A 27803-nucleotide genomic window follows, 5' to 3' on the forward strand; every position below is an offset into this window, starting at 1 on the left:
TAAATTATTGTAAAAAATTGATTGTACCCATTGATTTTTATCGCAGGTAGTTAATTTCAGCACATTACAGTTGACCCTTGAACAACACGGGTTTGAACTGCACTGGTCCGCTTAATTATTTATTATGTTTATTTATTTTTTGAGATAGAGATAGAGACAGCATATAAGCAGGGGGGAGAGAATCTCAAGCAGGTTCTGCACTGTCAGCACAGAGGCCAACACAGGGCTCGAACTCATGAACTGTGAGATCATGACCTGAGCCAAAATCAAGAGTCGGACATTTAACCAACTGAGCCACCCAGGCACCCCTACACCAGTCCACTTATATGCGGATTTTTTTACAGTACTATAAATGTGTTTTCCTTATAATTTTCTTAATAACATTTGCTTTTCTCTGATTTTGTTGTAAGACTATAGCATATAATACATGTAAACATAAAGTATGTGTTAATTGACTTTATGTTATCAATAAGGCTCTGGTCGACAGGCTATTAAATTTTGGGGGTGGTCAGAAGTTACATGAAGATTTTCAACTGTGCAGAGGTTGGCTCACCTAACTGTTGTGTTATTCAAGGATCAATTGTGTTGTTATTATTAAGGACCTGATAAAGAAAGTTGTTAAAAAATTGCTTTCTCAAAATATATAATTGTGTATTCTCTTACTAATTAAATATGTACACACATATTCGTATCTGCATAGATTTCTAGAGAGATGCATTAAGAAATTATTAAAGTAGCTCCCTTGTGTAGAGAGAATGATTTGAGAGTGGGAAGTAGATTTCTTTTTCATTGCTGATTTTTATTTATTTTTTTTTTTTAATTTTTTTTTAACGTTTATTTATTTTTATTTTTGAGACAGAGAGAGATAGAGCATGAATGGGGGAGGGTCAGAGAGAGAGGGAGACAGAGAATCTGAAACAGGCTCCAGGCTCTGAGCTATCAGCACAGAGCGCGATACGGAGCTCGAAGTCACAGACGCGAGATCATGACCTGAGCTGAAGTCGGACACTTAACCGACTGAGCCACCCAGGCGCCTCTCCTATTTTTATTCTTTAAATGCTTATAACATGTTATTTGAAAATTATTTTTAAAATCCTGCTCAATTTAAATTTTCTAATCTTAGATTTCTGGTGTTCAGCAAATTCAGTTTTCATGATCTGAAGAAATGGTGGAATGGGAGTGGAGAGAAGCGAGTCTGTACGATTCTGGAACCAGAGACATTAGAAGGAAATGACTGCGGGAAGATGTCTCTTTGTATATTAAATAGCTGTAATGTAGCTTCCTGATGCTTGACTAATTGAGGTGTTAATTCTGACTTGAGAATCTTTTTCATGAATGATTTTAAAGAAAAATTTGGATTTTAAAGGTATTAAAATATTTTTGTTTTGTACGAGAGTTTGTCGCTCTGTATGACTCCTGTATGCATTGTATATTGCAATTTATTACTGTCAGAGATTTGTAGACAGTTTCTTATTTTCATATTGAATCATGTTACTTTTGTAATTCAAGTAAGCAGCTGGGTTAATTCATGATGTTTGCCCTTTTAATAAAATATAAGGGTAGAGTTCATTTTGAATGCAAGTTGCCTTTATTATAAATTTGAGTTTGTCTTGGTTATATAATATCTTGCATGGTAACCTAGCTAGATTTTTAGCATTTGCCATATTTATTAAAATTAATTTTTTGTAAAACATTCATAGCTTAAGCAGCACCATTTTTTACAAAATGTAATTGAAAAATTAAGTGTGAATGCAGAAGCAAATATTGTCTGCCCTATTAAACTTGGTGCCCTTTAACAGTGTTTACACTGTTCATTGTGCCTGTTAAGATAGTTTTAGTTTATTGGAGCTTTTGTTAGGACTAGATTTGTTTTTGAGCTACATTATTATGAATGTTGGGATTCATTTAAGTTTAATGTAGTCCTAGTGCTCTTGAAATGGTGCCCCTTTCATTTTTATATGATTTTTCCAAAGCATCTCTTCAAATACTAGAGTATCCTCTTCCAGAAGAGGAATTTTATAGTCTGATGGTAAATGTCCTCATTTTACCTTTTTAATTGAAACGTCAAGTTTCCTGTTACACTCTGGGAACCAGGAAGCGTTAGACATCCTCATGTGTCCACAGACCTTTTTCCGCATGGGTGAGTGAATGCAGTGAAGAAGAGTGAGTGCTGCGGACGGATGGCGGACGGACGGACGCCGTGAAACAGAAGCCCCAGCTCCGAGTGTGCCACCGTCTCGATCTCTGCAATAAACTAAACTTAAGACAGTTTGACTTTGTATAATTTAGTAGTATGTGCTCGAGTTGTTCCTTTTTTAAAGTGAGGATTTGTATTTCCTCCTTTTTGTTGGTAATTGAACTGTTTTGTTTTAATATCAACAACTGCTACTGTACAGTTTGCCTAAAAGGCAGTTTGAATGTCCTCTTGGAAGGACACTCAAATTTATAAGATAGAAGCAATTTCACAGATACAGGCTGAACAGAAATATTTACTTTGCCAGAAGGCGCCTTTGGGGGCACATCTGGACTAATCTGAGGTTAAGAACTCCCTCACTACCCTCCCATTTAAAAGATAATCTTCATTACAGAAAATTCAAATAGGCAAAAAAAGGAGGGGCATTAAGCAAAATCAACTATCATCCTACTATGCTGAAATAACCAATGTTAATATTTTGGTAAATATCATTAGTCCTTTTACTTTGCTAAATATGTATATTTTTATAAAAATGGGCTCATACTTGCATACTGTTTTGTAACCTGCTTTTTTCACTTAACAATATATTGTAAACATCCTTCCCAGGTCATTACATGGTCTTTTATTTTTATTCATTTATTATTCTGTTGTATGGCTGAACCGTAATTTATTTAATCCTCTATTGGACATTTTGACTATATGCATCTTTTCACAGTTATAAACAACACTTCACTGAATCTTGTGTACATCGATGACTGTTTTCTTGAAATAAATTCTTAGAAGTAGTATTGCTAGGTTAAACAGATACATAAAAACTGAAGGCCTTTGATACTTCTCTATTAATGTATTTATGAAGTAGTTTCTACTTGATCCAGGCAGTATATCACTATATAACTGATAAAGGCCCTTGGTCTTTGATTATCAGACTCTTCCTCTAAAATCAGTTTAAAGATGACAACTTTAAGACTTGAATCAATACAAACCACAACAAATGTCTAAAGTTAGTAATTGGTTGGTAGTACTGAAACTTGAGGTAAAATCAGGTCAAGTCTGGGTTATGTGGCCTTCATCCTCTGAAAGGACACTGGCACCCTGCTGGGATCAGGTACGCAATCTCCTTCCATGCATGGGAGAGGCAGTGTCGGCTTCTTCCTTGGCCTGGGTTGCATTTAATTGAATGTCACATTTTCTTGCCCTAGAACTTCTTAACCAAATAAGCTTGTACATTAACCTAAAAGTGTTTTCTTTACAACTCTGGAGATACTGATTTTATGAGTATTTAAGAGAGAGATGGGCTTCAGTGACTAAGTCATAGATGGAAGGACGTTCGTAACCTCGGTCTTCCTCCTCACTACCTCATTCTAACACAGATGCTTTAGTCTAGAATTTTGCGTGTTACCTTCCCAATGTCATTTACTTGAGTATGATGATGTAATCTGTGTTTCTTTTCCTCCTACAGTGTAATATCTATGCAGTATTTTTTTTTTTCTTCCAAAACATGCCTTATTGCCTGTTTTCTAGATTGCCTTAGTGGGATGAAGGAATGCCAGTTACCTTTAATGATTCCGGCTGAACCTAGTTATGAGGGCCCAACTAAAAGGATTTCTGCAACAGTATCAATTAAGCATGACAAATGAAAAAAAATCATTTCTAACATATGCCAAGAATAAAACCTTGAGTACAAGATTTTTAAAAAATATGTATTTTCTCTTTAGCGTAAGTCATTTTATCAGTAGTCCAAAACAAGACCATATTTGTTGCTTTATATGATAAAATACATTTCTGAATCACTCACATGATACTGGGTCAGATCTATACCAAAAGCTAGGCTATCTTAAATATGTATGTTTGGTTTCCCTGAATTAGACAATTTATGTTTAGGTATATTGACTTTAAACTCATATTAAGTGTTAGCGTGCTCATGAGTAAAAAATAGAACAATCCCAACTAATACTCAGTTTTAATTTATGGTTTCTTTTAGAGCTGGATATACTCCTTTGCTCACTTCAGGTTTAGCTTCCTCTTGCTTGTTAGGCTCCAATCCTGATTTCTTGGCTCCTTGTGCCAAGTGCTTTGTGTCTTCTGCCCTCCCCACCATGGCCTTAAACACGTATGCTTCCCTCTGCCTAGAACATTCTTTCTCTTCCTGTGCCTGGCTGAGTCTCACCCTTCAGATGTTAGCTTAAACTCCATCAGGAAAGCCTTTAAAACTTGTTAAACCTTCGTATTACCACATAGAGAAAATGTCACCACCCCAAACCGAGTAGGTTTGTACACGGCCTATATGTTGGCTGCTACAGCCCCTTAGACATTTCTTTCAAGACAATGCTGCTTTTTATACCTGATTTTAAGGATTTTAAAACCAGAAGGCAGAATCTCTTCAAGTCATGGGCCACAGATGACATTGGGATGGGTCCGTTTCTCTGGCTGCTGGCTATCACCTTTCAAGATGTAGGCTTGCCTAACAACACAGTTCCAGCTTTCCCTGACCGGCTCCAGAGTCCGTTTCCTTTGGCACAGCACGGTAGATGGATACCTGTGCACAGCAACGTATTGTAAAAACTCCTTTGCCAAGGTTCACGCCAGCAAGCGTGCCAAATGACGGCAGTAAAGTACGTGCTGGCTCTGTAGAAACCTAATGGCCATCGGGGATGGAAATGACAAGTTGACAGGTAACTCCTCCATCTTTCACAACAATACAGAAGATGACAATATTGTGACGGCAGAGTGCACACTATTGCCTCTTGGCAGGTATAAATTAGGTCTTCCTTGAGTGTCCTCTAAGAGCAAACAGTAAGTCTTTGGCACCTATTTTCCAGGGCTCAATTTCAGAGTATATCTGAATGAAAGATATTTCAAAACTTTAAGCACCAGGTACTTGGTTGAAAACACATTGCGGGGCACCTGGGTGGCTCAGTCATTTAAGTGTCCGGCTTTGGCTCAAGTCATGATCTCCTGGTTCACGAGTTTGAGCCCTGTGTCGGGCTCTGTGCTGACAGTTCAGAGCCTGGAGCCTGCTTTGATACTGTGTCTCCCTCTCTCTCTTCCCCTCCCCTACTGGTACTCTGTCTCTCTCTCAAAAATAAATTAAAGGGGGCGCCTGGGTGGCTCAGTCAATTAAGCGTCCGACTTCAGCTCAGGTCACAATCTCATGGTCCGTGAGTTCGAGCCCCACGTCGGGCTCTGGGCTGATGGCTCAGAGCCTGGAGCCTGCTTCCGATTCTGTGTCTCCCTCTCTCTCTGCCCCTCCCCCATTCATGCTCTGTCTCTGTCTCAAAAATAAACGTTAAAAAAAATAAATTTAAAAAAAATTTTAAAAATTAAAAAACAAAACACATCGCTAGGCAAAGACAAGTCATAACGGATGGTGCCTTACAGCCAGGGCAGGTATGCCAAGGGGGCCTATTCTCGCATACATAATGCCCAATATTCGGTCTGCAAGAGACCAAGACCAAATCCTTATCTCAGACCAAAGCAATCTCTAATCAAAGAACAGAAAGAAATATTTGAGCTAACAGCCATTTAAGAAAATGGCAGAGCCATTCCTCACTTTGGAAGAAAAGTAGAACTTTAAAAAAATGGGTTATTTGTGTACATTCCCAACCTTGCAAGTAGCAGTACCCATACCACAGGAGTATTACCCTGCAGGACAGTGTGAAGGAGAGAACTAAGCAACCTATAGTTGTTTATGGAGCACAAACTGCCGTGTGAGCAGGAATACTCACATCAAGGGCAGAGGGAAACAAATTCTAGTTTAGACTTCATTTCTTGAGAGTAAGGCAGTCTAGATACCCTCAATGACTCCTGGTTCAAAAAAACCAAATGCCGGGGGTGCCTGAGTGGCTCATTCAGTTAAGCATCCGATTCTTGATTTCAGCTTAGGTCATGAACCCAGGGTTGTAGGATCGAGCCCCATATTGGGCTCTGCGTTGAGCATGGAGCCTGCTTGGGACTCTCTTTCTCTCCCTCTCTCCCTCTGCTCCTCTCCCCAACTCATGCGCGTGCTCTCTCTCTCTCACTTAAAAACAAAACGAATGCAAATGCTGAATAAGACAAAGTAATATTAGATAATATATTTAAAATATATCACTGCATTGACACAAAAGTAGGCAAAACTCCACAAAAATGAAGTGAAAACAGGAAAGCTGTGAGGTAAGCCAGCACCAAAGCCTGCTTTTGCCCCAAGAGTTCTGTTGAACTCTGGAGACCATGAACTGATGGGAGTGGAGGGGCACTGGACATAAAGCTTAAGGCTCACCTAGGCTGGAGTCTAGTAGGACTGCCACAGAGAAATGGGCAGCAAGGAACCTTGCCTGTCGCGATTTTGGTGCGGGTGGCAGGGGATAAATAACGACTACAACCTCAAATTCGTAAGTACAGACCAGCACTCAAGGTTTGTGATCTGAAATCACAGAACCATCAAGCTGGTAATATAAAGTGCTCTCAGAGATGCCTGGGTGGCTCAGGTGGTTAAACATCCCACTTCTGATTTTGGCTCAGGTCACAATCTCAGTTTGTGAGATCAAGCCCTGCATCGGGCTCTGCGCCCACAGCGTATCTCTCCCTCTCTCTCTGCCCATCCCCAGCTCTGTCTCTCCCTCTCAAAATAAATGAATATTTAAAATGCTCTCAGGTTCGTAGTCTCTGGGTATCTGGCGGAGCAAACATACTCCCTTAAAGGTCTCAATTTTAGTCCATACTTCAAATAACCCCTATTTTCTAACAAAAGTTGAAAGGAAAATGGTACCATAAGTGAAAAAAACAAGAAAACAAAAACACAGCTTATACCACAAAATCACCCACGAAGACTCTTAATATTGGTACCAACACATGGAAATTGATATGTAGAAAAAATGAATAAGGAGCAAAAGAATACACAGAACAAATAAAATTCATAAGCCAAACAGAGTTCATAAGAAAAAAATAATAATTGAAAACTAAAAAAACCCAAAAAAACAGGAGGGGAGAAAAGAATAAGAAAATGAAAGATGAAAGACAAAGCAAAAAGTGGGGAGTGGACAATTAAAAGATACATTTATGATGAGGACCTAGAAACAAACCCAACCTATATCTGTAATCACTATGGATATAAATGTACTTAAGTATCCAGTTAAAAGGGCAAATTTTCTTTGGCCTTATCTTTGTATTGTGTCTCTTGCAAACTCAAAATATAAGGTCAAAGAAAGATTGATGATATTCAGATAAAAACTAACCAAAATATTGCTACAGCAACAACAACAACGATGACAGAAGGCAATGAGCATTAATAGAGATAACAGTCACTACATAATTATAACAGGTTTAAATCACCAAGGAAGATCCAAAAATTCTAAATTAATATGCACTTAATAATAAAGCCAAAAGAAAAAGCAAACAGAACTTCATGAGAAATTGAGAAATCTAGTTATAATGAGATCTTGAGGCTCTTCTATAAATAAATCAAGTATCAAGTAAATCAGTTAAGAGAAGATTTGTACAGCATGACTGACAAGTTTGATTTAATAGACACTATACTCAACAAGTGGGGAATGCACTCTTTTCAAGTATACATGGAGCATATATGAAAATTGATCACATAAATCATAAAGCTAGTCTCAAATTTCAGAAAATTAAAATATTGTAGCTCATATTCGCCGGTAAAATATTAGAAATAAAGATTAAGACAACCATAATGCACTTTTAGCATTTAGAAATCTACTTTTAAAATAACAATGGATTAAATATTCAAACCTCTGGATTAATCAAATGAGAAGGCACAAAATAAACTCACAGGAATGAAAACGGGTCATAACTACAGATGCCGAGGAAACTAAAAACATAAATATGGATTACTTCATATCAAAAAACTTAATGAAATGGAGAAGTGTTAGAAAAATTTATTGAACTTAATGAAATCGACTCAATAATATAAAATCCTAATATTCCTATGATCTGTAAAGAAATGGAATCAATAGTTAAAAATCTTTTCTTAATGACCAAATGTTTTTTTTTAAAGTTTATTTATTTTTTGAGAGAGAGCACACACATGAGTGGGAGAAGGACAGAGAGAAAGGGGGACAGAGGATCCAAAACAGGCTCCATGCTGACAGTGGAGAGCATGATGTGGGGCTTGAACTCATGAACCATGAGATCATGACCCGAGCCTAAGTCAGACACTTAACTGACTGAGCCACCCAGGCGCCCAGACCAAATGGTTTTAAAGACTTGTTCCAATCTTGAACCCTTCCAGACAATTGAAAAACTCATTTCATGAGGCTAGTATACCTCAAAACTAGTCAATGATGGAGCATAAAAGAAGTACTATAAGCTAGTTTTACTCATGAATACAGAAGCAAAAATCCTAAACAAAATATTGGCAAACTGAGTCCAGCAATGTATTATAAAACACACACACCATGACCAAGTTGCTTTATCCTGGAGTTAAAGGTTGGTTCAATAATAAAGTCAGCCACCATTACTTAATACATTAACATCAAAAAACATTCAATCATGTAAATAGATGAGAAAAAAGCATTCAATAAAATTCAACACCCATTCATAATAAAACTATTAGCAAAGCAGAAATAGAAGAGAATCTTCTTAATTGATAAAGGCCATTTACACGGGAAAAAAATTACTGAACTGAAATGTTGAAAGCATTCCCTTTAAAACAAGGATGTTCACTATCAGTTCACTATCAGTTCTTTTCAACATTGTACTACAGGTTATAGCCAGTGCAGAAACTAAAGAAGAAATTTTTTTAAAGGTAGAAGCATCATAAAGGAAGAAAATTCTCACTACTTGCCGATAATGATTGTATTAAAAAAGTCAAGAGCATCTAAATACATCATTAGAATAAAAATTTAGCACGGCTGCTGGATCCAAAATCAACACATAGCACATGATCTATATTAGAAACAACCAGTTAGAATAGAAAAAATTTAAAAATTTACCATAGCATTAAAAATATATAAAAATTCATAGGAAGAAATCTAATATAATACATGAAGGCCTTTATGGAGAAAAATCATTAAAGTTTATTGAGAGATATTAAAAGAAGACCAAATAAACAGAACACAGTGTTTTTGGCTAGGAAGACTTATTGCTGAAAAGACATCGATTTTCTCCAGGCTGATCAACAGATTCAATACAATTACAAAAGATAATACACAAACTGGGAGAAGATATATATACAACATGTTTAACTGACGAAGGACTGGTACCCAGAATTTATAAAGAAATCCTATGAATCAATGAAAAAAAGACACACCTAATACAAAAATGGGGAAAAGACATGAATAAGTACTTAAGAGGAAACACATTCATATATTTAAAAAAAAAAAAAACCCTCAATTTCATTAGTAATCAGGGAAATGCAAATTAAACCCACAGTAAGACACCATATAATCACCACCCAATTGTCAAATATAAAAGATAGTCAAGACCAAGTGTTTGCTAAGATATGGAACAATGGCACTCAACCATTGCCAGGGGGAACGTAAACTGGTACAAATGCTTTCAGAAACAGTTCAGCATGACCAAGCAAAACCTGCTTCTTAGAGCTGTGGTTCTCAAATTTTTGGTCTCAGAACCTCTTTGCATCCTTAAAAAATACTGAGGACCTCAAAAATCAGTTGTTTGTGTGGGTTATATTTATCAATATTTACCAAATTGAAAATTAAAAGAGGCATTTTCAAAACACAAAAATATACAAGTATACACTTGATTAGCTGTCAGAGTGATGATGTCATCATTTCTGGAAAAATACATAAACTCATGAAAAATGACAGTGAAAAGGACAAATAATGTTTTAGTAATTTTACGAAAATAATTTTGTCCTCACAAAGCCCCTGAAAGGGTCCCTGGACCATACTTTGAACACAACCTCCCTGGAGCAAATCTTGTACATGTGCGCCAGGGGAAAGGTACAAGAATTCATTCATTCCTCAAATATTTATTAGCATCGCCATGTGCCCTCCATTGTCCTAGACATCGTGAGTGTCTCAACAGACAAGATCAGACAAAACAGACAAAATCCCTGCCCGCATGGAGCTTCCATTGTAATTGGCAGAATGTTCTGGGCAGCACTGTTTGATAGCTCAAAATGGAAAACAATCCAAATCTCCATGAACAGAAGAACAGATAAGTAAAGTGTGGGAGAGCCACACAATGGAATACGATACAGCGGTGAGAACAAATGAAATGCGGTTACATGCATAAACACGGATGGGAATTTCAAAACCAATGCCTGAAAAAAGTCACAGAAGGATATAATGCAGCAGGAAACCATTTACATGAAAGTTCAAAACCAGGTAAATCTAAACAGCATACTATTAGGGATACATACATAGACGGTAGAACCATAAATAAAAACATGGGAATTATTAACAAAAAAATCCAGACCCCCCCCCCCCCCCCCCCCCCCCCCGCGGCGGGGGCCCCCCGGGCGGCCAGGAAAAATAGGGGCATTCTGGGTATCTGAGAATGTTGTAGTTCTTATGCTGAAGGTTGAATACATGTGTGATCATTTTATTTCACAAGAAATGTTTTATTATTTTTTTTTTAATTTTTTTTTCAACTTTTATTTATTTTTGGGACAGAGAGAGACAGAGCATGAACGGGGGAGGGGCAGAGAGAGAGGGAGACACAGAATCGGAAACAGGCTCCAGGCTCTGAGCCATCAGCCCAGAGCCTGACGCGGGGCTCGAACCCACTGACCGCGAGATCGTGACCTGGCTGAAGTCGGACGCTTAACCGACTGCGCCACCCAGGCGCCCCACAAGAAATATTTTAAAAGAAAAAAGCTATAAGGTTATTTAATACATAATTTCATCAATAAAGAGAGGGAACATCTCCTCGTATTTCAGCTACTGCTGTGCACTGCAAATCAGCTAATTGTTTTAACTGGTAGGGAAGAAGCACCTGATAAAATAGAAAAAGAGGGATGAGATGCACTACTCCTCACGGAAGTTAACCAGTTTCCCAAAGGTTCAGATCCAAAGAGATGGGAGTATTACAGTCCTGCTCTGCCAGGATGAATCAGAGTCACCAACATGACACTGGTTAACCGGTTACTTTGTACACTGGGTGTAATCTCTTGTATAAAGCAGAAAATAGAGACAGGTGATGCGAATTCCAAAATAAATGGATGGAGACGCTGCCTCTTTACTGAATTCTGCTGACTTTCAATAGTACAAATTCCCTTTGGCACATTCTCCTAATAACGTATTTATGTATTAAGTAACCCCCCAAATACAGAAAGCGCATGGTAGTTATTGTCTCTCCACATTGGTCAATAACAGTGTCAGGTTGGTCACACAAATGTCATAACAATTTTGTAATCGTGACTTTGCCAAGGTCATTGCTGGCAGTGACACTGCGCAGATTAAATAAGGGATAGTTAAGGTGCAATTTTTCCTGATTCAGGAAAATAGCCATAAATTTGTTACACAATTTCAAAACTTGAAAAAAAGAAAAAAAACAAAACAAAACATCTTGAAACATTCCATCCATCCCCTTTCCCCAAACGGCAAGCTAAAGTTATTATCTTGGGTGAGTTGCTTCAAGAGGTAGATCAGGCCTGGCAGCAAAAGGACTGCAACCCATTCCCAGAAAATGGGGAAATCCAAAGTGTATTCTCCAGGCCCAATCTCGCCCCCACTGGGTCTAACACAGGGCCAACACACTGGAAAGTTCCAGATATTGCTGTAGCTATTTTAAAAATCCCAGGCAGCTACAAGACCTAAAAATCTCACCTTTATTTAAAGTGGAAGGGACAACACCACCAGGGGGCGCTAAACTGCAAGTGGTGGCAGGATGACTGTAGAGGAGGGGTGGGATGAGCTGAGGGTCCAGCTACTCCGCCATCTTGCACCCCCCAGGGCAGGATGACTTTTATATCAGAAAGTCGGACCTTCAGAACTCTGCCCACTCTCTTACATGCTATGCTGCCCTAAGTATCACACCCACACCTTTATTATGATGGACGGTCATTAATATACTGGCAGCTTTTTCCTCCCTCTCCAGTAAGAAACAGAGAAATTAGGAGGGAACCTTTCTCAAGTTCTTAAGGAACTTCCACTCTGTCTCCCCAGATACAAGGAATGAGTGATCCTCTTGGTCACAGCTGGATATTTGTTGGACCATGATTAACTAGTGGATAGAGTTATTCCATGTTCAAAAACAAATACAAGTCCTACCTTTTCTTTTTAACCTGCAAATGCTCAGGCACAGGTTCTCCTGTGCCTTCCTCAGTTCTCCTCCTTTAGCTTTTTGTCCCTGGGTGGTAAGGAGACCAGGAAGGGGGAGGTGGGTAGGAAGGGGGCCATTTCCTTCTCTGTAGTAGCTTTCATTACTGATATAACACAAACTCATACTTTCTACATTTTTTTTTTAGCTTCAGGAGTAAACACCCTGACATCTCTAAATACTCTGCAAAGACTTTTTGTTGAACCAGCAAAATCAAAACAGGAAATAGAGAATCCTTCTGTTGTCTCTACTGCCTCATACCTGTGACTTCCTAACCTTCTCTCTATCTAAGGCCAAAGGCTTTATAACCTGTATTCTCAAGACTTTTGAATTTGAGACACTGGCATTACTAGTAGTCAGATTGCAAATATGATGGCCTTTAAGTATCAGGCCCTTGTTCAATTCAATTTATCCAAGGCACTAAATACACAAAAGAACCTCACACTCTGTTTCAGATGACCTTGCTGAAATTAACAATCTCACAAGTGGACATTTCTTGATTTTAGCTCCTCAGAGGATAGGAAAGAAGCAAATAGATACTAATAAGATACAGAAATCTATTCTGAACAAGGAGGCTGATATCTTTGGATCTTAAAGCCTTTTCTTTCTTCATTCAGTTTATAGAAATTTTTCTCCCCAGAATGTTGTATTTCATGTTTTTTCAGGCATGATTAAAAAAAAAAAGAAAGAAAGAAAGAAAAGAAAAAAGAGTCTTCTTGAGTTATAGAAATAGTATGGAATCCCAACTCTAACTGGGAAACCTGGAAGGAAGTTGTGCCAATGTCACGTTGTTTTCTAGTGGTGTAAGAATCCTTTGTCCTATAAGCTTGGAGGTGACAATAGTGGCCTGACTTGATATGTATTAATGCTGGTGTTCTATGTCTTCCAGCAGTCCCAGTGCTTAATATCAAATAGGTAGGTTGTTTTTTCTAATGTTAGACAAGAGTCCATGGCTTTTCTATAAGGAAATAGTTTGGAAATATTTTTAGCTCATTTTCCATTTCATCCAATGTTAGAAATCATAACCCAGCAATACCTACCAATCTCACTAAATGCTCAGATCTTTTTAGGTCAAAGACTTCTGCTTGAGACCTATACATACCTATGTTAAATCCCGTTTAGCCCAGTATATATGTGACATATTCTTTATTTATCCCAGAACTCTTAGGAACCGAAGTAAGAGCTAAAATCTGTTTCCCTATCAAAGCCTTCCTCCCACTCTGACCCCAATTTGAGAGAGGGGAGTGAGAATATGGAGAAACGTGGTGACAATTTTCCTTAATCATGTTAACACATATTTAAGTACCAGCTAAATGGCTGATATGGAAGAAATAGAAAGACCCACTCTCTACCTCAAAGACCTACCATCTAGAGGCAGAGGGAGAGAACAATGCTAACAAGTAAGGACACAATGTTTTTTAGGCAGCTATGACAGAAGATTTGACAAAGGACAGTGGGGGCATAAGACAAAGGGGTCAAATCTACCTGGAAATGGAGCATGTCAGGAAATGCTTCATCTTGAAATCTTGAAAAAGGACGTGAGTCTTGAAAAAAACAAATGAAGGCAGGTGCGAGTAGAAAAGGGGCCTACAGACAGGAGGAGTTACGGGAAGGAAGAGCTAGCGGTAGCACAGAAGCCAAGAAAATGTCCAAGTGTCCAGGGAATGGTTAAGTTACAAATGACAAGAGAAATCACTAGATTTGGGAAATGAGAAGTTATCCCTGACCTTTGCTAGAGCCGTTTTGATGGAATAGCAGGACAGAAGTCTGGCTGCTGTGAATTAAAATGGGTGAAAAGCATACAGACAAAAAATTAAAAGCAACTAGAGGACAAAAGAGATGACAACAGTTTAGATTTGTCTCCTGGAGCCATGTGCCTTTTTACTTACTAGCTCAGCCACAGTAAGGGTTAGAGAGACAGGCTTTACATTTCTATGAGAAAATGACTCCCAAACACAATTCACTAACTTAAAAACAAGTTTTCGGATACAATCTATTCTTTATGAGACTGCCTATGTTATTTTAAGTGAACGATATAAAATCAACATTTTACAGATTTACTCTGCCATCCATCACTAATTCTTCTCTCATATAGTTCAAAACAAATAACACCTGTAATTGGTTATAATAGAAAAGGTGCTTTATTTTACACATCATTGGTACATAACACATAAAACTGTCTAAAATCAGTCTTGGGAAATGCAACTGTCAGTGTATACCTTAAGCAGTCAAAGACCAAGTCTATTTTGCAACCTATTTCATTCATGGGCAGATTACTGCAATAACTTTCAACCTAATTATCTCTTCATAGGCAATGTTACAAGTGATTTTGATGCTACAAGTGCTGCAATTTTTTAAAATAAAAATACCTTCAGTTATAATAGACCAGATCTCTAACCAGAACAAATCTTGGCTAGACTACAAGTCTTTGAAATAACAGGCCAACAGTTTCACCTGCTTAGAGGTGATTATATTTATGTAATTGGGTTATAGAGCAAGGGGGCCTCATACATGCAATCAGATTGTTTTTTTTTTTAATGCAGATAACAGTGAGTTTATAATACCCTATTTCTAGTTAAACTGCCAAAACAGTTTACTAAGCTAAAACAAAGCCAATACAATATCTTAGAAAATATAATTCTAAGAGCATGCAACATCAAAATCTTTTTACTACATATGTGAACCAAAGTTGTAGAGCCCAGGTAGAGGACTATGGCACAAAGGCTTGTACATCTGAATTGCTTATTCAGCAAGGAGGGGTAAAGAGTCATTTAACTCAGCGTAAATCCTCATATGAAAGATACCTGCATGATCTAGCCCACTGCTACTCAAAGGGATCTTCGCTTAGAAAATGTGCAAATCATAGGAAGCTAAATGCACTTCTCTTGTTATTTACCCTAGTACATTCTATTCATGAACACGCAGCTTAAAGATCTGTTATTAACTATGAATGTCAAGCCACAGAGATCTCTCAATGGCATCTTTCAGTCACCAATAAATATGACCAGTGCTTAATGCACAAATGCCAAAAAACAAAACAAAACAAAACGATAACAGAATCTGGGCTAATTGTCAAAGTAAAAACATTTGTTATTTTCACAAATCCCTTGGTATATAGCAAGACTGCGTTTCTCTCTAGAAAATAAGATGTATTTAGAACCACAGGTTCATAGCACAACAGAGGCATATAAGCAAAGTAAACTAAACCAAATACTAAATAGTTACAAATGTGCACACTCAAACAAATATTCTATTCTTTGCTTAAAGTCAACTTCGTCCTTGTCATTAAGGGAAGTGCTTCAAGATGCAAATTGTTAATTAATGCAGAGAATAAGGAGTTAAAAGCCAGACTTTTTTCTAATAAAGCAGATAAATCATTAAATTGGACTTGAAACATATACTTACTATAACTTTTCATTCTTACTCTTTTTATAACTAAGCACACAAATATACACAAAAAACCCTAGCATTTAATATGTGCAAAACTGCTTACCATTTATTTTAACTTTGGTTAAGTATTTGTTTAGCCTATACCAGACATATTATGGAAGCTATACAAATGATTACAAACATAATAATGAGGTAAGTTAAAATTCTACTAGTGCAAAAAGCAAGCATATGCTAAAAGCAAAGCATATGAATTTAACAAATGCAGAATGAAGCTCTCACCAAGGGAGGTGCTGAGACAACAAACCAGAGAAGCTCCTTGTAAACATTGTTTGTAAAAATACACATTTAAAGATTTAGGATTCATACAGCCACAAAAAAGGTATTCTAATAACACCAGAGTAGTGCATTTATTTTACCTTTAGAGTTTGGAAATCACTCATTATGTGTCTAACAGCTTGCATATTTTCTTCAAGAGAAACTTAATTAGTGAGACACATTAATTACAAATACTGTAGTATAAAAATCCCAGTTCTTTACAAAAATTATATATTAAAATATTCTATACACTTTAAATTAGTAACTGGAACATACACATATATCAATCCTGCACAATTAAATCCATCGTGGCCGGGAGTATTATATGTGAAGCTCGAGGACACAGCTACTCAGTCCACCTGACCTGGCATAAGGTCGCATGGTAGAAACAGATAGGCCTGGGCCCCTGCAGTTATTACGGCTCTTAGTTTGAACCATCTTTTCTGCAGTTATATTGCTCTGTATATTCACTCCAGATTTGTATCGGCAGCAGAACCGGGAAATTCCTAAAAGGTTCAAAACAAGCTACCTGTGGCAGAGTATCCATAATGCCTATCTGCATCTTTAAGGTTGCAATGGGACCTGAGTAAGCTGTCTAATGCTTATTTTTCAGTTGTAAAAAACTTTATACAATTTTGAGGTAAAAACAATGCAAAAATAAAACATTTAGAGCATTTACAAAAATCTTACAAATGTTTAAAACACTATTTCAAAACTTGTGTCCTGTTAAGGTGCTTCTTTCTTTCTGCAATAAAGAGGACATGTACTTCAATTTTGAATTTTAAATTCGCGTGTTTTAGTTTCAGCAAAAGCAAAGTTAGAGCCATTAAAACACTTGCTAAAATGTTCACAGATATACTTTGCTTCTGATGAAAAGACAGCATTTTAGTGCTGAAAGAAACCTTATATGTAAATTCTTTTAACTCCCTCTTGTATTAATGAGGAAATCAAAGACCAGGTACATTAAGTGCTTTGGCCAAAAATATATTCCAATGTATCAGCCTGGTATGAATCAAGAAAACCCATTACTCTTTTTGTATTTTGCCATGATTCTTGGAAAATAAAGAAAATTCAAAACCAGAGTTTCTAAACTCGCCTCTTTCTTTTTTAATTTCTTAAGCTCTGTGCTAACTGTAGGTAAACAAAAAAATGAATCAAATAGCGGTTCCTAATATTAGTATCACAGATATTATCCAGTAGAAGACAGTTGTTAGAGAATCACTGCTCATATAGAATAATAAAGTTATAGGGAGTACTCAAAGACAGGGCCTTTACAATGGAGAGAACATCTACTAAGTAAGACAGCACAGTGTACAACAGCCAGTTACTAGAATCATCTCAATACCTCTAGGATGACTGAGTTACGTGGCCTTTAGAAAAGATATTGGGGTAATAAAGCCTTCTAGCTTTTATCTTAATTTTACTATTTTCCTTTATAAAAGAGCAGTTATATAACTGTAAGGATGAATCCATACACTAATTTTCAGAGAGTCTTTGCTTCTTTTCTATTTTTATTTGGATCTAAAATTGAGCAAATACATTTTAAGAACAACTTACAAACTCAAACTCATAAGTGCTAGAAATACAGTCAGAGAATACTCTTTTAAATGACAAATCTTCATAACCAGTTACTAATAAATAATTATCACAATAGCTTCAGTAAAAAAAAAAAACAAAAAAAAACAAACAAAAAAAAAAAACAAGAAAAAAAACCTCAATTTAAAGGTGCTTTTTTATTGTTACCTTGAAGCCATCGAACTTGCGTAGCTGGTCCATATCCCTTTTCATTCTTTGCTGATATCCTGAACACAATGGCAGGCCTGGACGTATAATCGATATGTGCATTTGCAAGTTGCCCAGCAGTTACTATACATGATGTCTTAAGACCACAATAAATCCTCATAAACACAAGTTGACTTGGATTATCTTGTATTTGTGCTGTGCGGATAGCCAGGTAGGCTGAATATTCCAAAATATTTCCAGAAGGTGAAGTTGGAGGTTCCCAGGAAAGGTGGATACCCTCAACATTCTTGAAGAGAGGAGAAAAAACAAAAACAAAAACAGGTAAAGGTTCTGAAATTTTCTCTAATATCACTTATAATGTTGAGTCTATCTTTAGAACACAAAATATTGTTTTTTGCTAAAGTAATTGCATTAGATATTAGAACTTTTATTACCGATTTTTTTAAACTTACCTTAATTGGATTTACAATGTTTACTTCATTGCCCACTTTTCAATATCATAACTAGGCTTAAATGTCTGCCTATACCATCCCAAGAAAGGGACTTTTCTTACCTGAAAGCAGATCTTTTCTTCTCTAAAGAGGGGCAGGACCTTAGGATAAAATATAATTCAATTTCATGTGTTCTATTAAAATTCTCCAACACAAACTTTTTGGTTCCATACAACAAGAACAAAGTTAATATTAAGAAGCATACCAGATTTCTCTGACTTTCTAGAATTTGGATGCTGTAATCCTGCTTGAAATTTGGTCCTTAAAATTATGAGTTATTAGCAAGCAATATTTTTTAAACTTTTAATCCACCCCACTTATTACTTAATTTTTCAAAAACTGAAATAGTGTTGACACACAATGTTACATTGGTTTTTAGATACCCCTTTTAGATACCTCTCATTTCATCGGTTACTAACAAGAATCTCTAAACTGATGGTTTTACTTCATGTATAAACTTTCAATAAATAAATCACCAAGACTTGACCGGACATCTCACCTTTGAAATTCTGACTGCAGAAGGAGCTCCAGGAAAACCGGGAATACAAGTTTTAAATTCACTGATTTTGCTGAAAGGGCCTATTCCACATCCATTGATGGCTGCTACCCTGAATCTGTATCCTGTGCCTGGAACAAGATCTTGTTTCTTAAGTAAACTGTAGTCAGGTACGTCCGCATTTCCTATCTAAAATGTAACATATACAAAAGTCAAAGAAAAAGTGCAATTAATTATTTTGTCATTAAACAAGAAAACTTTTCAAAGAATGAATTATGTTTTAAGGTTCTAGTTCACATTTAATTTTTTCCCTCTGTCACACATGGAATAAACCCTCCAAATACAAAAGCAACTAACCCTATAAATCAGTGATTCTTATCTGGAGGAAAAGTGACCTTTCCAGTTAAAAACCACTGATTATAAAAAGAAATTTAAGCATATTCTGCACATGAAGAATGTAAAGGTAGAAAAAAACTGACAACCACTATAAGCAAAGAAACAACCGTCCATATAAACTTAGAATAGAAATCTCAGAGGAATTCTTCTCAGTCTAACCAGGAACAATACCCTTTGGATACAGGCAAGCAAACTTGCCAGAAAAGAAGTGATCAGCATGTATTATGGAGCATTTTAAAAATTAATATTCAGCAGATGCTGAACAAATGTTAAATAATTTGATTGTATACTCTGGGTAGAAAGATCATAACATTCATAACTTTCAAACAATTTTTCCGTATTTTCCCTCTCACTGCACCACTGTGAGACAGGTAGTCCTAATGTATCATTCCCATTTTTAAGGGAGCTTTATCATTTTTATTTTATAAGTGAGGAAACTGAGTCTCAGGTTAAACAAGTGACTTCTCCAAGGTCACACTGTTGAGTGCTGGAACTAATGAATCAAACCCAAGTTTACTGACTCTAAATTTTATGCTGTTTTTCTTTTGGGAAAAACAGGTAATTACTAGGCCCTTAGATATCGTTATTTCTAATATATGAAATTAAGCTACAGCCAGAAATTTCACTAGGTATAATACTAACAAATTATTCACCAGCATTTTCATTTTTGTCAACAATTGGAAAAATTCTATATGAAAAAGAGAGATGCCAGAGGTAATATTAGAGAAACTAAAATAGAATGATAAATGATATATTGTCCGTTTGTGCAGGTCTTTGGGAGAGTCAAACTAAGTAGCTATTTCCTTGGCAATTCACTCTCTGAAATCCCCCATTCCAGAAAAAAATTAGTTCAGTGTGCTTTGGAGCTGTTATCTATTTGATAATTCTTAGAGGGTTAATGTTTATATATATGAGTTCCACTTTAAGGGGTTTCAGAATCAAGAGAAAACTAGATTGTATTCCTTCATCTACAGGGGCTATTAAATTTTTTAAGTTGTGAAATCAGGAATTAAAAAAGTTCTAAGAAAAAATGTTCCATTCTCTAAACATACCAGATAACAAAATTAGAGGTATTTAAAAGACATCCTTATCTGTACTGGCCAGACCATATTAATTTTGACTCAAAATCCAGCCCAGTGATTGTATAAGATTTTTTAAGTGACCTGCTTATGATACAGTCCATAAAAAGAGCCTTATAAAAGAATACAAGATAAGAAGGCATATAGAACTCTTAATTATAGACTGTGAACAGATCCCAATTTCATTCATCCAAAGTGACTTCAATCAGGGTTATAAAAAAAGACCTCATTTGTGACACTTACAAACTCACAGTGTAGAAAACATATCAATAGCTACCTTTGAGATGCTTTGCTTCCCTTTGGGCAGCAAATAAAACTGGCTCACCAAAGCTGTGTTATTTTTAAAAATTCCTACATCACACCACTGTCGTTCTCCTGCTTTCACTGTGGCCACTGGATTTGAAGGAGTCTCTTTCTAATTTTAGAGAAAGAAAAATTTATCAAGACTCTTATTGAGCATATAAGAAACTTCAAGATTTAACAAATCCATGCAGTGATCTACAAGTAGGTATACGGGTAAACACCACAATATTAACAGCTCATAAGTAAATAAACTCTTAACAGATTAGGTCAACTGACAGTGAAACAGGGATGCCAATTCAAACATGGGGAGTGACAGGCATTCTCCAAGTCAGTAGCTCTGGACTATCAACCTAGCTAGAGTTAGCATGCTTTCCAATCAGTGATTTGTTAAACTGCCAGCTGTTTTATAGAACATTGTCATTTCAGAGACTCTCTCAGAAAATGTAATCCCTTTAGTGTGACATTATACCTTGCTCCAAAAGGAGCAAATAAGGAAAAATTCATTCCAAGCTGGCTTATTTCTAGATTCAAAAACAACTAGCAGAAATTCAGTGATCTTTGCACTTGAAATACCTGTGATTCTCCAAACCTAAAAGGAGAAAAAATGTTCAAAACTAAAATGCAATTTGAATATACTTTAGTATATACTAAAGAGGAGCAGATTAAACAGTTTTACATTTTTTACCTTGCTTTAAAACAAATACACTTCCTCTACCTTAAACTACTTTTAGTGATAAGTGAATTATACTTATCCCTGGAACTAACCTTTTTAAGCCATCTTCTTTATAAATGAGACACTGTTTCCAGAAGCTCAAAACAAATGTGCACTTCAGTTATTTATTTCTGTCTTAAATATATAACAGCAGAGGTACATGCTTATAATTCACATTATTTGTTATTTAGGCTATCACACATGACAAAGTGAGCTAACTAGAAAAGTCTTTAAGGTTTTAAAAAAAGGAATAGCTTTAAACTTGTTTTCATTTTTAAAGTTGTAAAAACTCTCTTCAACAACTTTTATAAAACAACTGGCTCCAACTGAAATAACAAATACCATTCTGTCTGATGTGCTGCAAGACAGATTGAAGAGAAAAACGTTCCCTTTAATAATTTTTCCCTGAGTCTAAGAACTCTAGGACTTAACGTAACATTCTGGAAAGGTGAAAGCTGATGAAGATAAAACTACGATCAAAATCCATAAAATCATGATTGAAAGGAAACTAAAACTACAGATAATTCTTGAAGATGCTAAGAGGTAAATATTAGGTCAAATAAAAACTCTTGCTCATAGCAATAAAGCTGAAATGACTCAGTATTTTAAAATAAATTAAAAGGTATATATACACACACATGCACACACACACACATATGTATTACCCTTGTATTTATGTAATTAAGACAGTTGTGTATACTTGTGAGGCACATTCCTAGCATTTTAAGTTTGGTGCCATGCAGACCAGTTCTGGCCTTTCATAAAACGATGCCATGTTGTAGATTATTGGCCTACCCAATAGGTATGCCTACCCAATTTTTATTTTCATATTGCAATATTCTGCTGTTCTCCTAAGAAGTAGCTAGTAATAGAGCCATTCAAGTTTTCCATTCTGTACCATGTCCTTTTACTCTTAAACCACTAATGTAACTTACATATATACGTATATATGTTCACATACACACATACATATTTCTGATTATGAAAGTAACACATTTCACTATACAAAAATACTGAAGGCCCAAAGAAGAAAATAAAAAGCATCTATGGTCGCACAACCTGAAGAAAGTCATCCAGCATTGCAGTATGGATGTATGTGGATTCACGTGAGAGTAGGAATGTATCTACTGTGTGAATCTTTTAATAAAATTGGGACCACAGCATATCTATATTACTTTTTATGCAGCTTTTTTTCACTTAGTGTATACTGTAAACATTTTCCTATTCAAGCCTTCATTTCTCAATCTATGTCAAGTCATTACTAAAGGACACTCAAGAATCTTCTCATGAATTCACACTGAAGTTGCTCAGCATTTAAAGCATACTTGGCCACCTGTAAACACAAGTGATCTTCAGGTCACATACTTACAGAAAATGACATCGCTGTGGCCTGTGTTTCCACACGGCTGATCTTAGTTGCAGGCAGGGCACATGTATCATCAACTAAAAACCAAACAATTCATCATATAAGACTTACATGATCACTTATCAAACAGACACATTAAAATATAATTTATAAACATAAAAAAATAGCCCCAGGGAGAAAAGCAAAATAATTAGAAATATGGACCCTCTAACTCAAATTCATTCACAATGTTCATTTCTCAAGGGTTTGATGGCCAGCTAGAACTTCAGAGAACGTTTACCAAAGATGAAACACAATTCTTATAGCAAAAGAATGAAACGAGAATTTATAAAATCAGAAATCTATCAAGCTGGAGGAATTGTTACCCCATAGTCTAAAGAATAAATCTTTTCTATGGAAAAAAAATTTGCTGAATATATTCACGGTAGGAAAAACACATTCTGAACGTATTTTGGTGTGTGCTGATTTAAATATTTTATGGAAGGCAGAAGAGTATGTTATATAATAATTTTAATTGGAATGTTTTATCTGTTTATATATAACTCAATCCAAGATGAAATGCAATTCCCATCTAAACAAGTAAGTTTGATGAATTTATATACACAAATGGTTCAAAATACAGTATGTGAAACACATTTCAAACCTTCAGATTTGGTACTGAATGTTGTTAGTGAAGTTTCATCTTTAACAACTGCCCCATTTGTACTGGATGATTCAGTTTTAATGGTCTGCTGGGTTACCATAGTTTGTGCGCTGGAAACAGAACTGGATACAGAAGTTTCAGGGATTACTGTTCTTAAGTCCAGGCAACTACTTAGAACACCTATATTTGCTGAAGTATGAGGACCTAAAATTAAAGCGAAAAAAGCAATTATTAACATAACGCCTGCAATAAATGTGCTATCTTATTATGGTTCTTGTCACACGTTCTTGGTATTTCAATTTTAAAAATCATAAACACAGGCACTGCAAATGTCATGCATATGTATTAACCATTAGGCTAAACATAAAATGTTTAGAAAAATAAGTGGACTACAGGGGCACCTGGGTGGCTCAGTCAGTTGAGCTCTAACTCTTGATTTCGGCTCAGGTCACGATCTCACAGTTTGTTGAGATCGAGCCCCATGTTGGGCTCTGCGCTGACAGCATGGAGCCTGCTTGGGATTCTCTTTTTCCCTCTCTCTTTGCCCCTCTCCTGCTCATGCACTCTCTCTCTCTCTCTCTTAAAATCAATAAATATTTTTTAAAAAATAAAGAAAAGAAAAATAAAAATGTACTACATAGATAACAGATGTCTAACTTCTCAGGTCCTTCTTCCATTCTAAACACTGAATCATTGTTCTTGGACTCTTCTAAATCATAGATCAAATGCCTTGCCTCCCACTTTAGGGGAAGAAACAGAAGTCATCAGGCATGAATGCCTTGAGTTTTCTGCCTTCTTCTGCCCTAAACTAGAAACACATTTATGATTGGGCCCATCCTTTCTATCTTCTCTTCCATTTCAGAGGACGAACTGACCTCTTTCCAGAGGAAGGATAATCAATCCTCCTGTGATCTTGGTTCTACCCCTTCCCCATATTTTGGGACCCTCTTTTATCAATCATTCCTTTCTCTTCAGGGTTTTCAGATTCTTTTTTCATTAGCAGTTTTTGGCACTCAGTCCTTAAACATTATCAAGTGTCTCAAGCAAACAAAACACCCATCTTCTTTGACCCCACAAATCTTCTCCAGTTGCCATTACCCCTCACTAATTCCTTCAGAGCAGTCTCTACTTCCCTGACCTCCTCAAATTTGGTTTCTACCCCTCTACTCTAATGAAATGGCTCTGGCAAACGTCAATGATTTCTAAGGGATGCTTTTCAATTTCCACTTACTTGACCTTTCTGCAACATAAACAATGCCGACCACATACTCCTTTTTTGAAGTTGTTTCTTTCTATGACTTATAATTACTCATTCCACAATATTTTTTATGCTTATTTATTTTGAAAGAGAGAGCGAGAGAGAAAGAGAGAACAAGCAGGGCAGGAGCAGAGAGAGAGAAACCCAAGTGGGCTCCACGCCATCAGCGCAGAGCCTGAGCAGGGTTCCATCCCACGAACTGTGAAATTATGACCTGAGCAAAATCAAGAGTTGGATGCTTAACCAACTGAGCCACCTAGGCACCCCTCACTCCACAATACTGAGGACTTACTATTTACCAGATATCGTGCATGCTTCTACAATGGTTAAATAAAGCAGGCATGGTTAATACTTCATGAAGTTATAATCGTGTGGTAGAGAAACATGCATACACAAACTGAGATGACCACTACTGAGAAAAAAAACAGGACACCAATCTACTTGGTTCTTTTCCTGGCCTTTTAAGAACCCCTTTCCAATCTCTGTAGCTGGCTTCATCTCTTCAGATGACTTTTTAAAAAAAAATTTTTTTTTCAACGTTTTTTATTTTATTTTTTGGGACAGAGAAAGACAGAGCATGAATGGGGGAGGGGCAGAGAGAGAGGGAGACACAGAATCGGAAACCGGCTCCAGGCTCTGAGCCATCAGCCCAGAGCCTGACACGGGGCTCGAACTCACGGACCGTGAGATCGTGACCTGGCTGAAGTCGGACGCTCAACCGACTGCGCCACCCAGGCGCCCCTTCAGATGACTTTTTAAATGCAGGTGTTCCCAAGCCTTCTCTTTTCTCCATTTACATATTTTCCTATGTTTTCACTACCATTCATAAATCATACATCTCTCAAATACATATATCCTGGACACTGCCAGGTGCTAAGAATCTCGCAGTGAACAAGTCAGATAAAGTCACTGCTCCTTGTGGGGCTTATATTTTAGTTACCTTTAATTTCTAAATTTATACTCCAGCCAAAAATTACCACCTAGACTCTACACCTAAATATCCAACTGCCAATTAAAAATCTTTACCAGTATGTTCCTCGAGTGTCTCAAAAACACTAAGTTCAAAGTTGAACTTACCTTTTTCCCAAATCTGTTCTGGCTCCTATATTTCATTTCTTGATAAAGAGTATCATCACTCATTGAATATACAACCAAAAAACTGGGAGTCATGGTAAACTCGTTTTTATTTCTCATATCCAATCAGTTTCCAAGGCTAGTAATAGATGTTAGTTTCTAAAACTCTCAGAAATGATATATTCTCTCCTCTCCATTCCACCCACTGCTTCAGTCTCTGGTTATCTCTTAGAGTCCTAAAAGAACCTTCTACGAAGCCTCCCAATCATTTCCTACTCCAGTTCTTCTGATGGTGAGGCCAGAGTGTTCTTTCCAAAACAACAATAACAACTAACCATGTCACTCTTCCACTTTTGAAACATACCAGCTACTCCAACCTACAAAGAAAAAGGTCCAATCTCCCCTTGTTAACCTGAGATTGGGTAGCCAATCATTCACAGATTTGAATGTCTATGATCTGTCAGTGATACTGTCGCTGTACAACCACTCTGGTTTTCCCATTTGTTTCGTACTAATTTTTTCTAAACTGTCTTACAACATACGATTTAGAGTACATTAAGATTCTGAAATCTCAAAGCTCCTATTTGTTTTCAAGAGCATAAACTTCTTTATAAGATAGACATAGAAAATCACTATAAGAAAGAAATATAAATTGAGGTCCAGGACCAGGCTTTTATAATTTTAACCAAATGATTCCACCTGAAAATCAATAAAACAAAAGTGCTCTCCTTTTGCACAGGTGATGAAATAAGGAAAAATTACAGGAAATTATTTTCACTGAATATTCTTACCTACCACAGACTCATTAAGAAAAATGGAAATAAAGGTGTGCCTGGGTGGCTCAGTTGATTAAGTGTCTGACTTTGGCTCCAGTCACGATCTGATGGTTCATGAGTTTGAGCCCCACATTGGGCTTTCTGCTGTCAGCATGGAGCTCGCTTCAGCTCCTCTGTACCCCACTCTCTCTCTGCCCCTTCCCTTCTTGCACTGTCTCCCAAAAATAAACATTTAAAAAAATGGAAATAAAAATAATATTCATCTTGTTAAGTTTGTATCACTGAAGAGGCATTAGATTTATATCAGCTGTCATGACTTTCTCAAATTAAAAATAAAGTCACATTTCCTTTCTTTCTCTCTCTCTCTCTCTCTCTCTCTCTCTCTCTCTCTCTCTCTTTCTTTTTTAATTTTAGAGAGAGAACACAAAAGTGAGGTAGGGGGGCAGAGGGAGAGAGAGAATCCCAAGCAGGCTCCACGCTCAGCCTGGAGCCCAACACAGGGCTTGATCCCACAACCCTGGGATCATGACCTTGGCCGAAATCAAGAGTTGGATGCTCAACCAACTGAGCCACCCAGGCGTTTCTAAAGTCACATGTTTCTATGTCAGGGACATCAGAATGAGATTTATAAAATAACTTTAGATACTGAAATCAGATACAATGTATCTGAAATGGCATCAGAATATTCAAATGAACTCATTTTAAATATAAGGATCACCAAAGTACAAGCTGTCGCATGAATGTAATCAACAGTTCTCATAAATGAACTATCTTTCTGAGGATAATCCAGTTATTTCCTAAACAAATATTTACTAAATGACTACTATTAACCAAGCATGGATCTGGGTGCTGAGGAAATAGAGATGAACAAGAAAACCCCTGCCCCAAATAGATAATTTCAGATAGTTCTAAGTGCTAAGAAAATACAGTAATGGGAACGTGACACTGAACATACTGGCCAACCTCAAATGTCATACAAGAGCTTGCCTCATTTGAGTTCCATACCTCATAACTAAGCTTTGCAATTCAGGTCAGTGCTTTCTTAGTATCCTGACATCACTCTAACTAGGGTCAATGTGGCTAGTTTATTATTATTTTGAAAATGGATCAAAACCATAGAACATTTACTTTTTCAGAGACTATAATTCCCTATCGTTATTATAAAAAGCTTTGGCTTTACTTAAAGTGCCATCTTTGAGACACCTGAGTGGATGAGTTGATTAAGCATCTGACTCTTAGTTTTGGCTCAGGTCATGATCTCATGGTCTGTGAGTTCGAGTCCTGTGTTGGGCTCTGCACTGATGGCGCGGCACCTGCTTGGGATTCTCTCTCTCTCTGCC

General features: G+C 36.8%; 2 protein-coding genes across 10 annotated transcripts in view; one reads left to right on the forward strand and one right to left on the reverse strand.

Annotated features, from left to right (window-relative positions):
• Positions 1–2804, forward strand: part of NFYB (nuclear transcription factor Y subunit beta) — a 32161-nt gene extending 29357 nt beyond the window's left edge. For 3 of the 4 annotated variants that reach the window (XM_040491041.1, XM_040491042.1, XM_040491043.1), the window contains one exon: positions 1124–2804. In XM_040491041.1, coding sequence (XP_040346975.1) covers positions 1124–1156 — 33 coding nt within the window. In that variant the 3' untranslated portion in view covers positions 1157–2804. The remainder of the gene's footprint in view (positions 1–1123) is intronic. The other variant, XM_040491044.1, reaches the window with a different exon arrangement.
• The window catches only part of HCFC2 (host cell factor C2), a 48206-nt gene continuing 23203 nt past the window's right edge, over positions 2801–27803 (reverse strand). The window contains exons 11-18 of one of the 6 annotated variants that reach the window (XM_040491037.1): positions 23453–23559; positions 22716–22789; positions 21208–21223; positions 20609–20746; positions 18860–19045; positions 18423–18461; positions 17870–18155; positions 14539–16632 (exon numbers count right to left, since the gene is read on the reverse strand). In XM_040491037.1, coding sequence (XP_040346971.1) covers positions 16448–16632; positions 17870–18155; positions 18423–18461; positions 18860–19045; positions 20609–20746; positions 21208–21223; positions 22716–22789; positions 23453–23559 — 1031 coding nt within the window. In that variant the 3' untranslated portion in view covers positions 14539–16447. Of the gene's footprint in view, positions 4731–14538; positions 16872–17606; positions 18156–18422; positions 18462–18859; positions 19046–20608; positions 20747–21207; positions 21224–22715; positions 22790–23355; positions 23560–27803 lie in introns of those variants that run through there. The other 5 variants (XM_040491038.1, XM_040491035.1, XM_040491039.1 and 2 more) reach the window with 5 other exon arrangements.

The sequence above is a fragment of the Herpailurus yagouaroundi genome, unplaced genomic scaffold, assembly GCF_014898765.1.
Source record: "Herpailurus yagouaroundi ecotype Mexico unplaced genomic scaffold, PumYag 182, whole genome shotgun sequence".
NCBI classification, from domain to species: domain Eukaryota; kingdom Metazoa; phylum Chordata; class Mammalia; order Carnivora; family Felidae; genus Herpailurus; species Herpailurus yagouaroundi.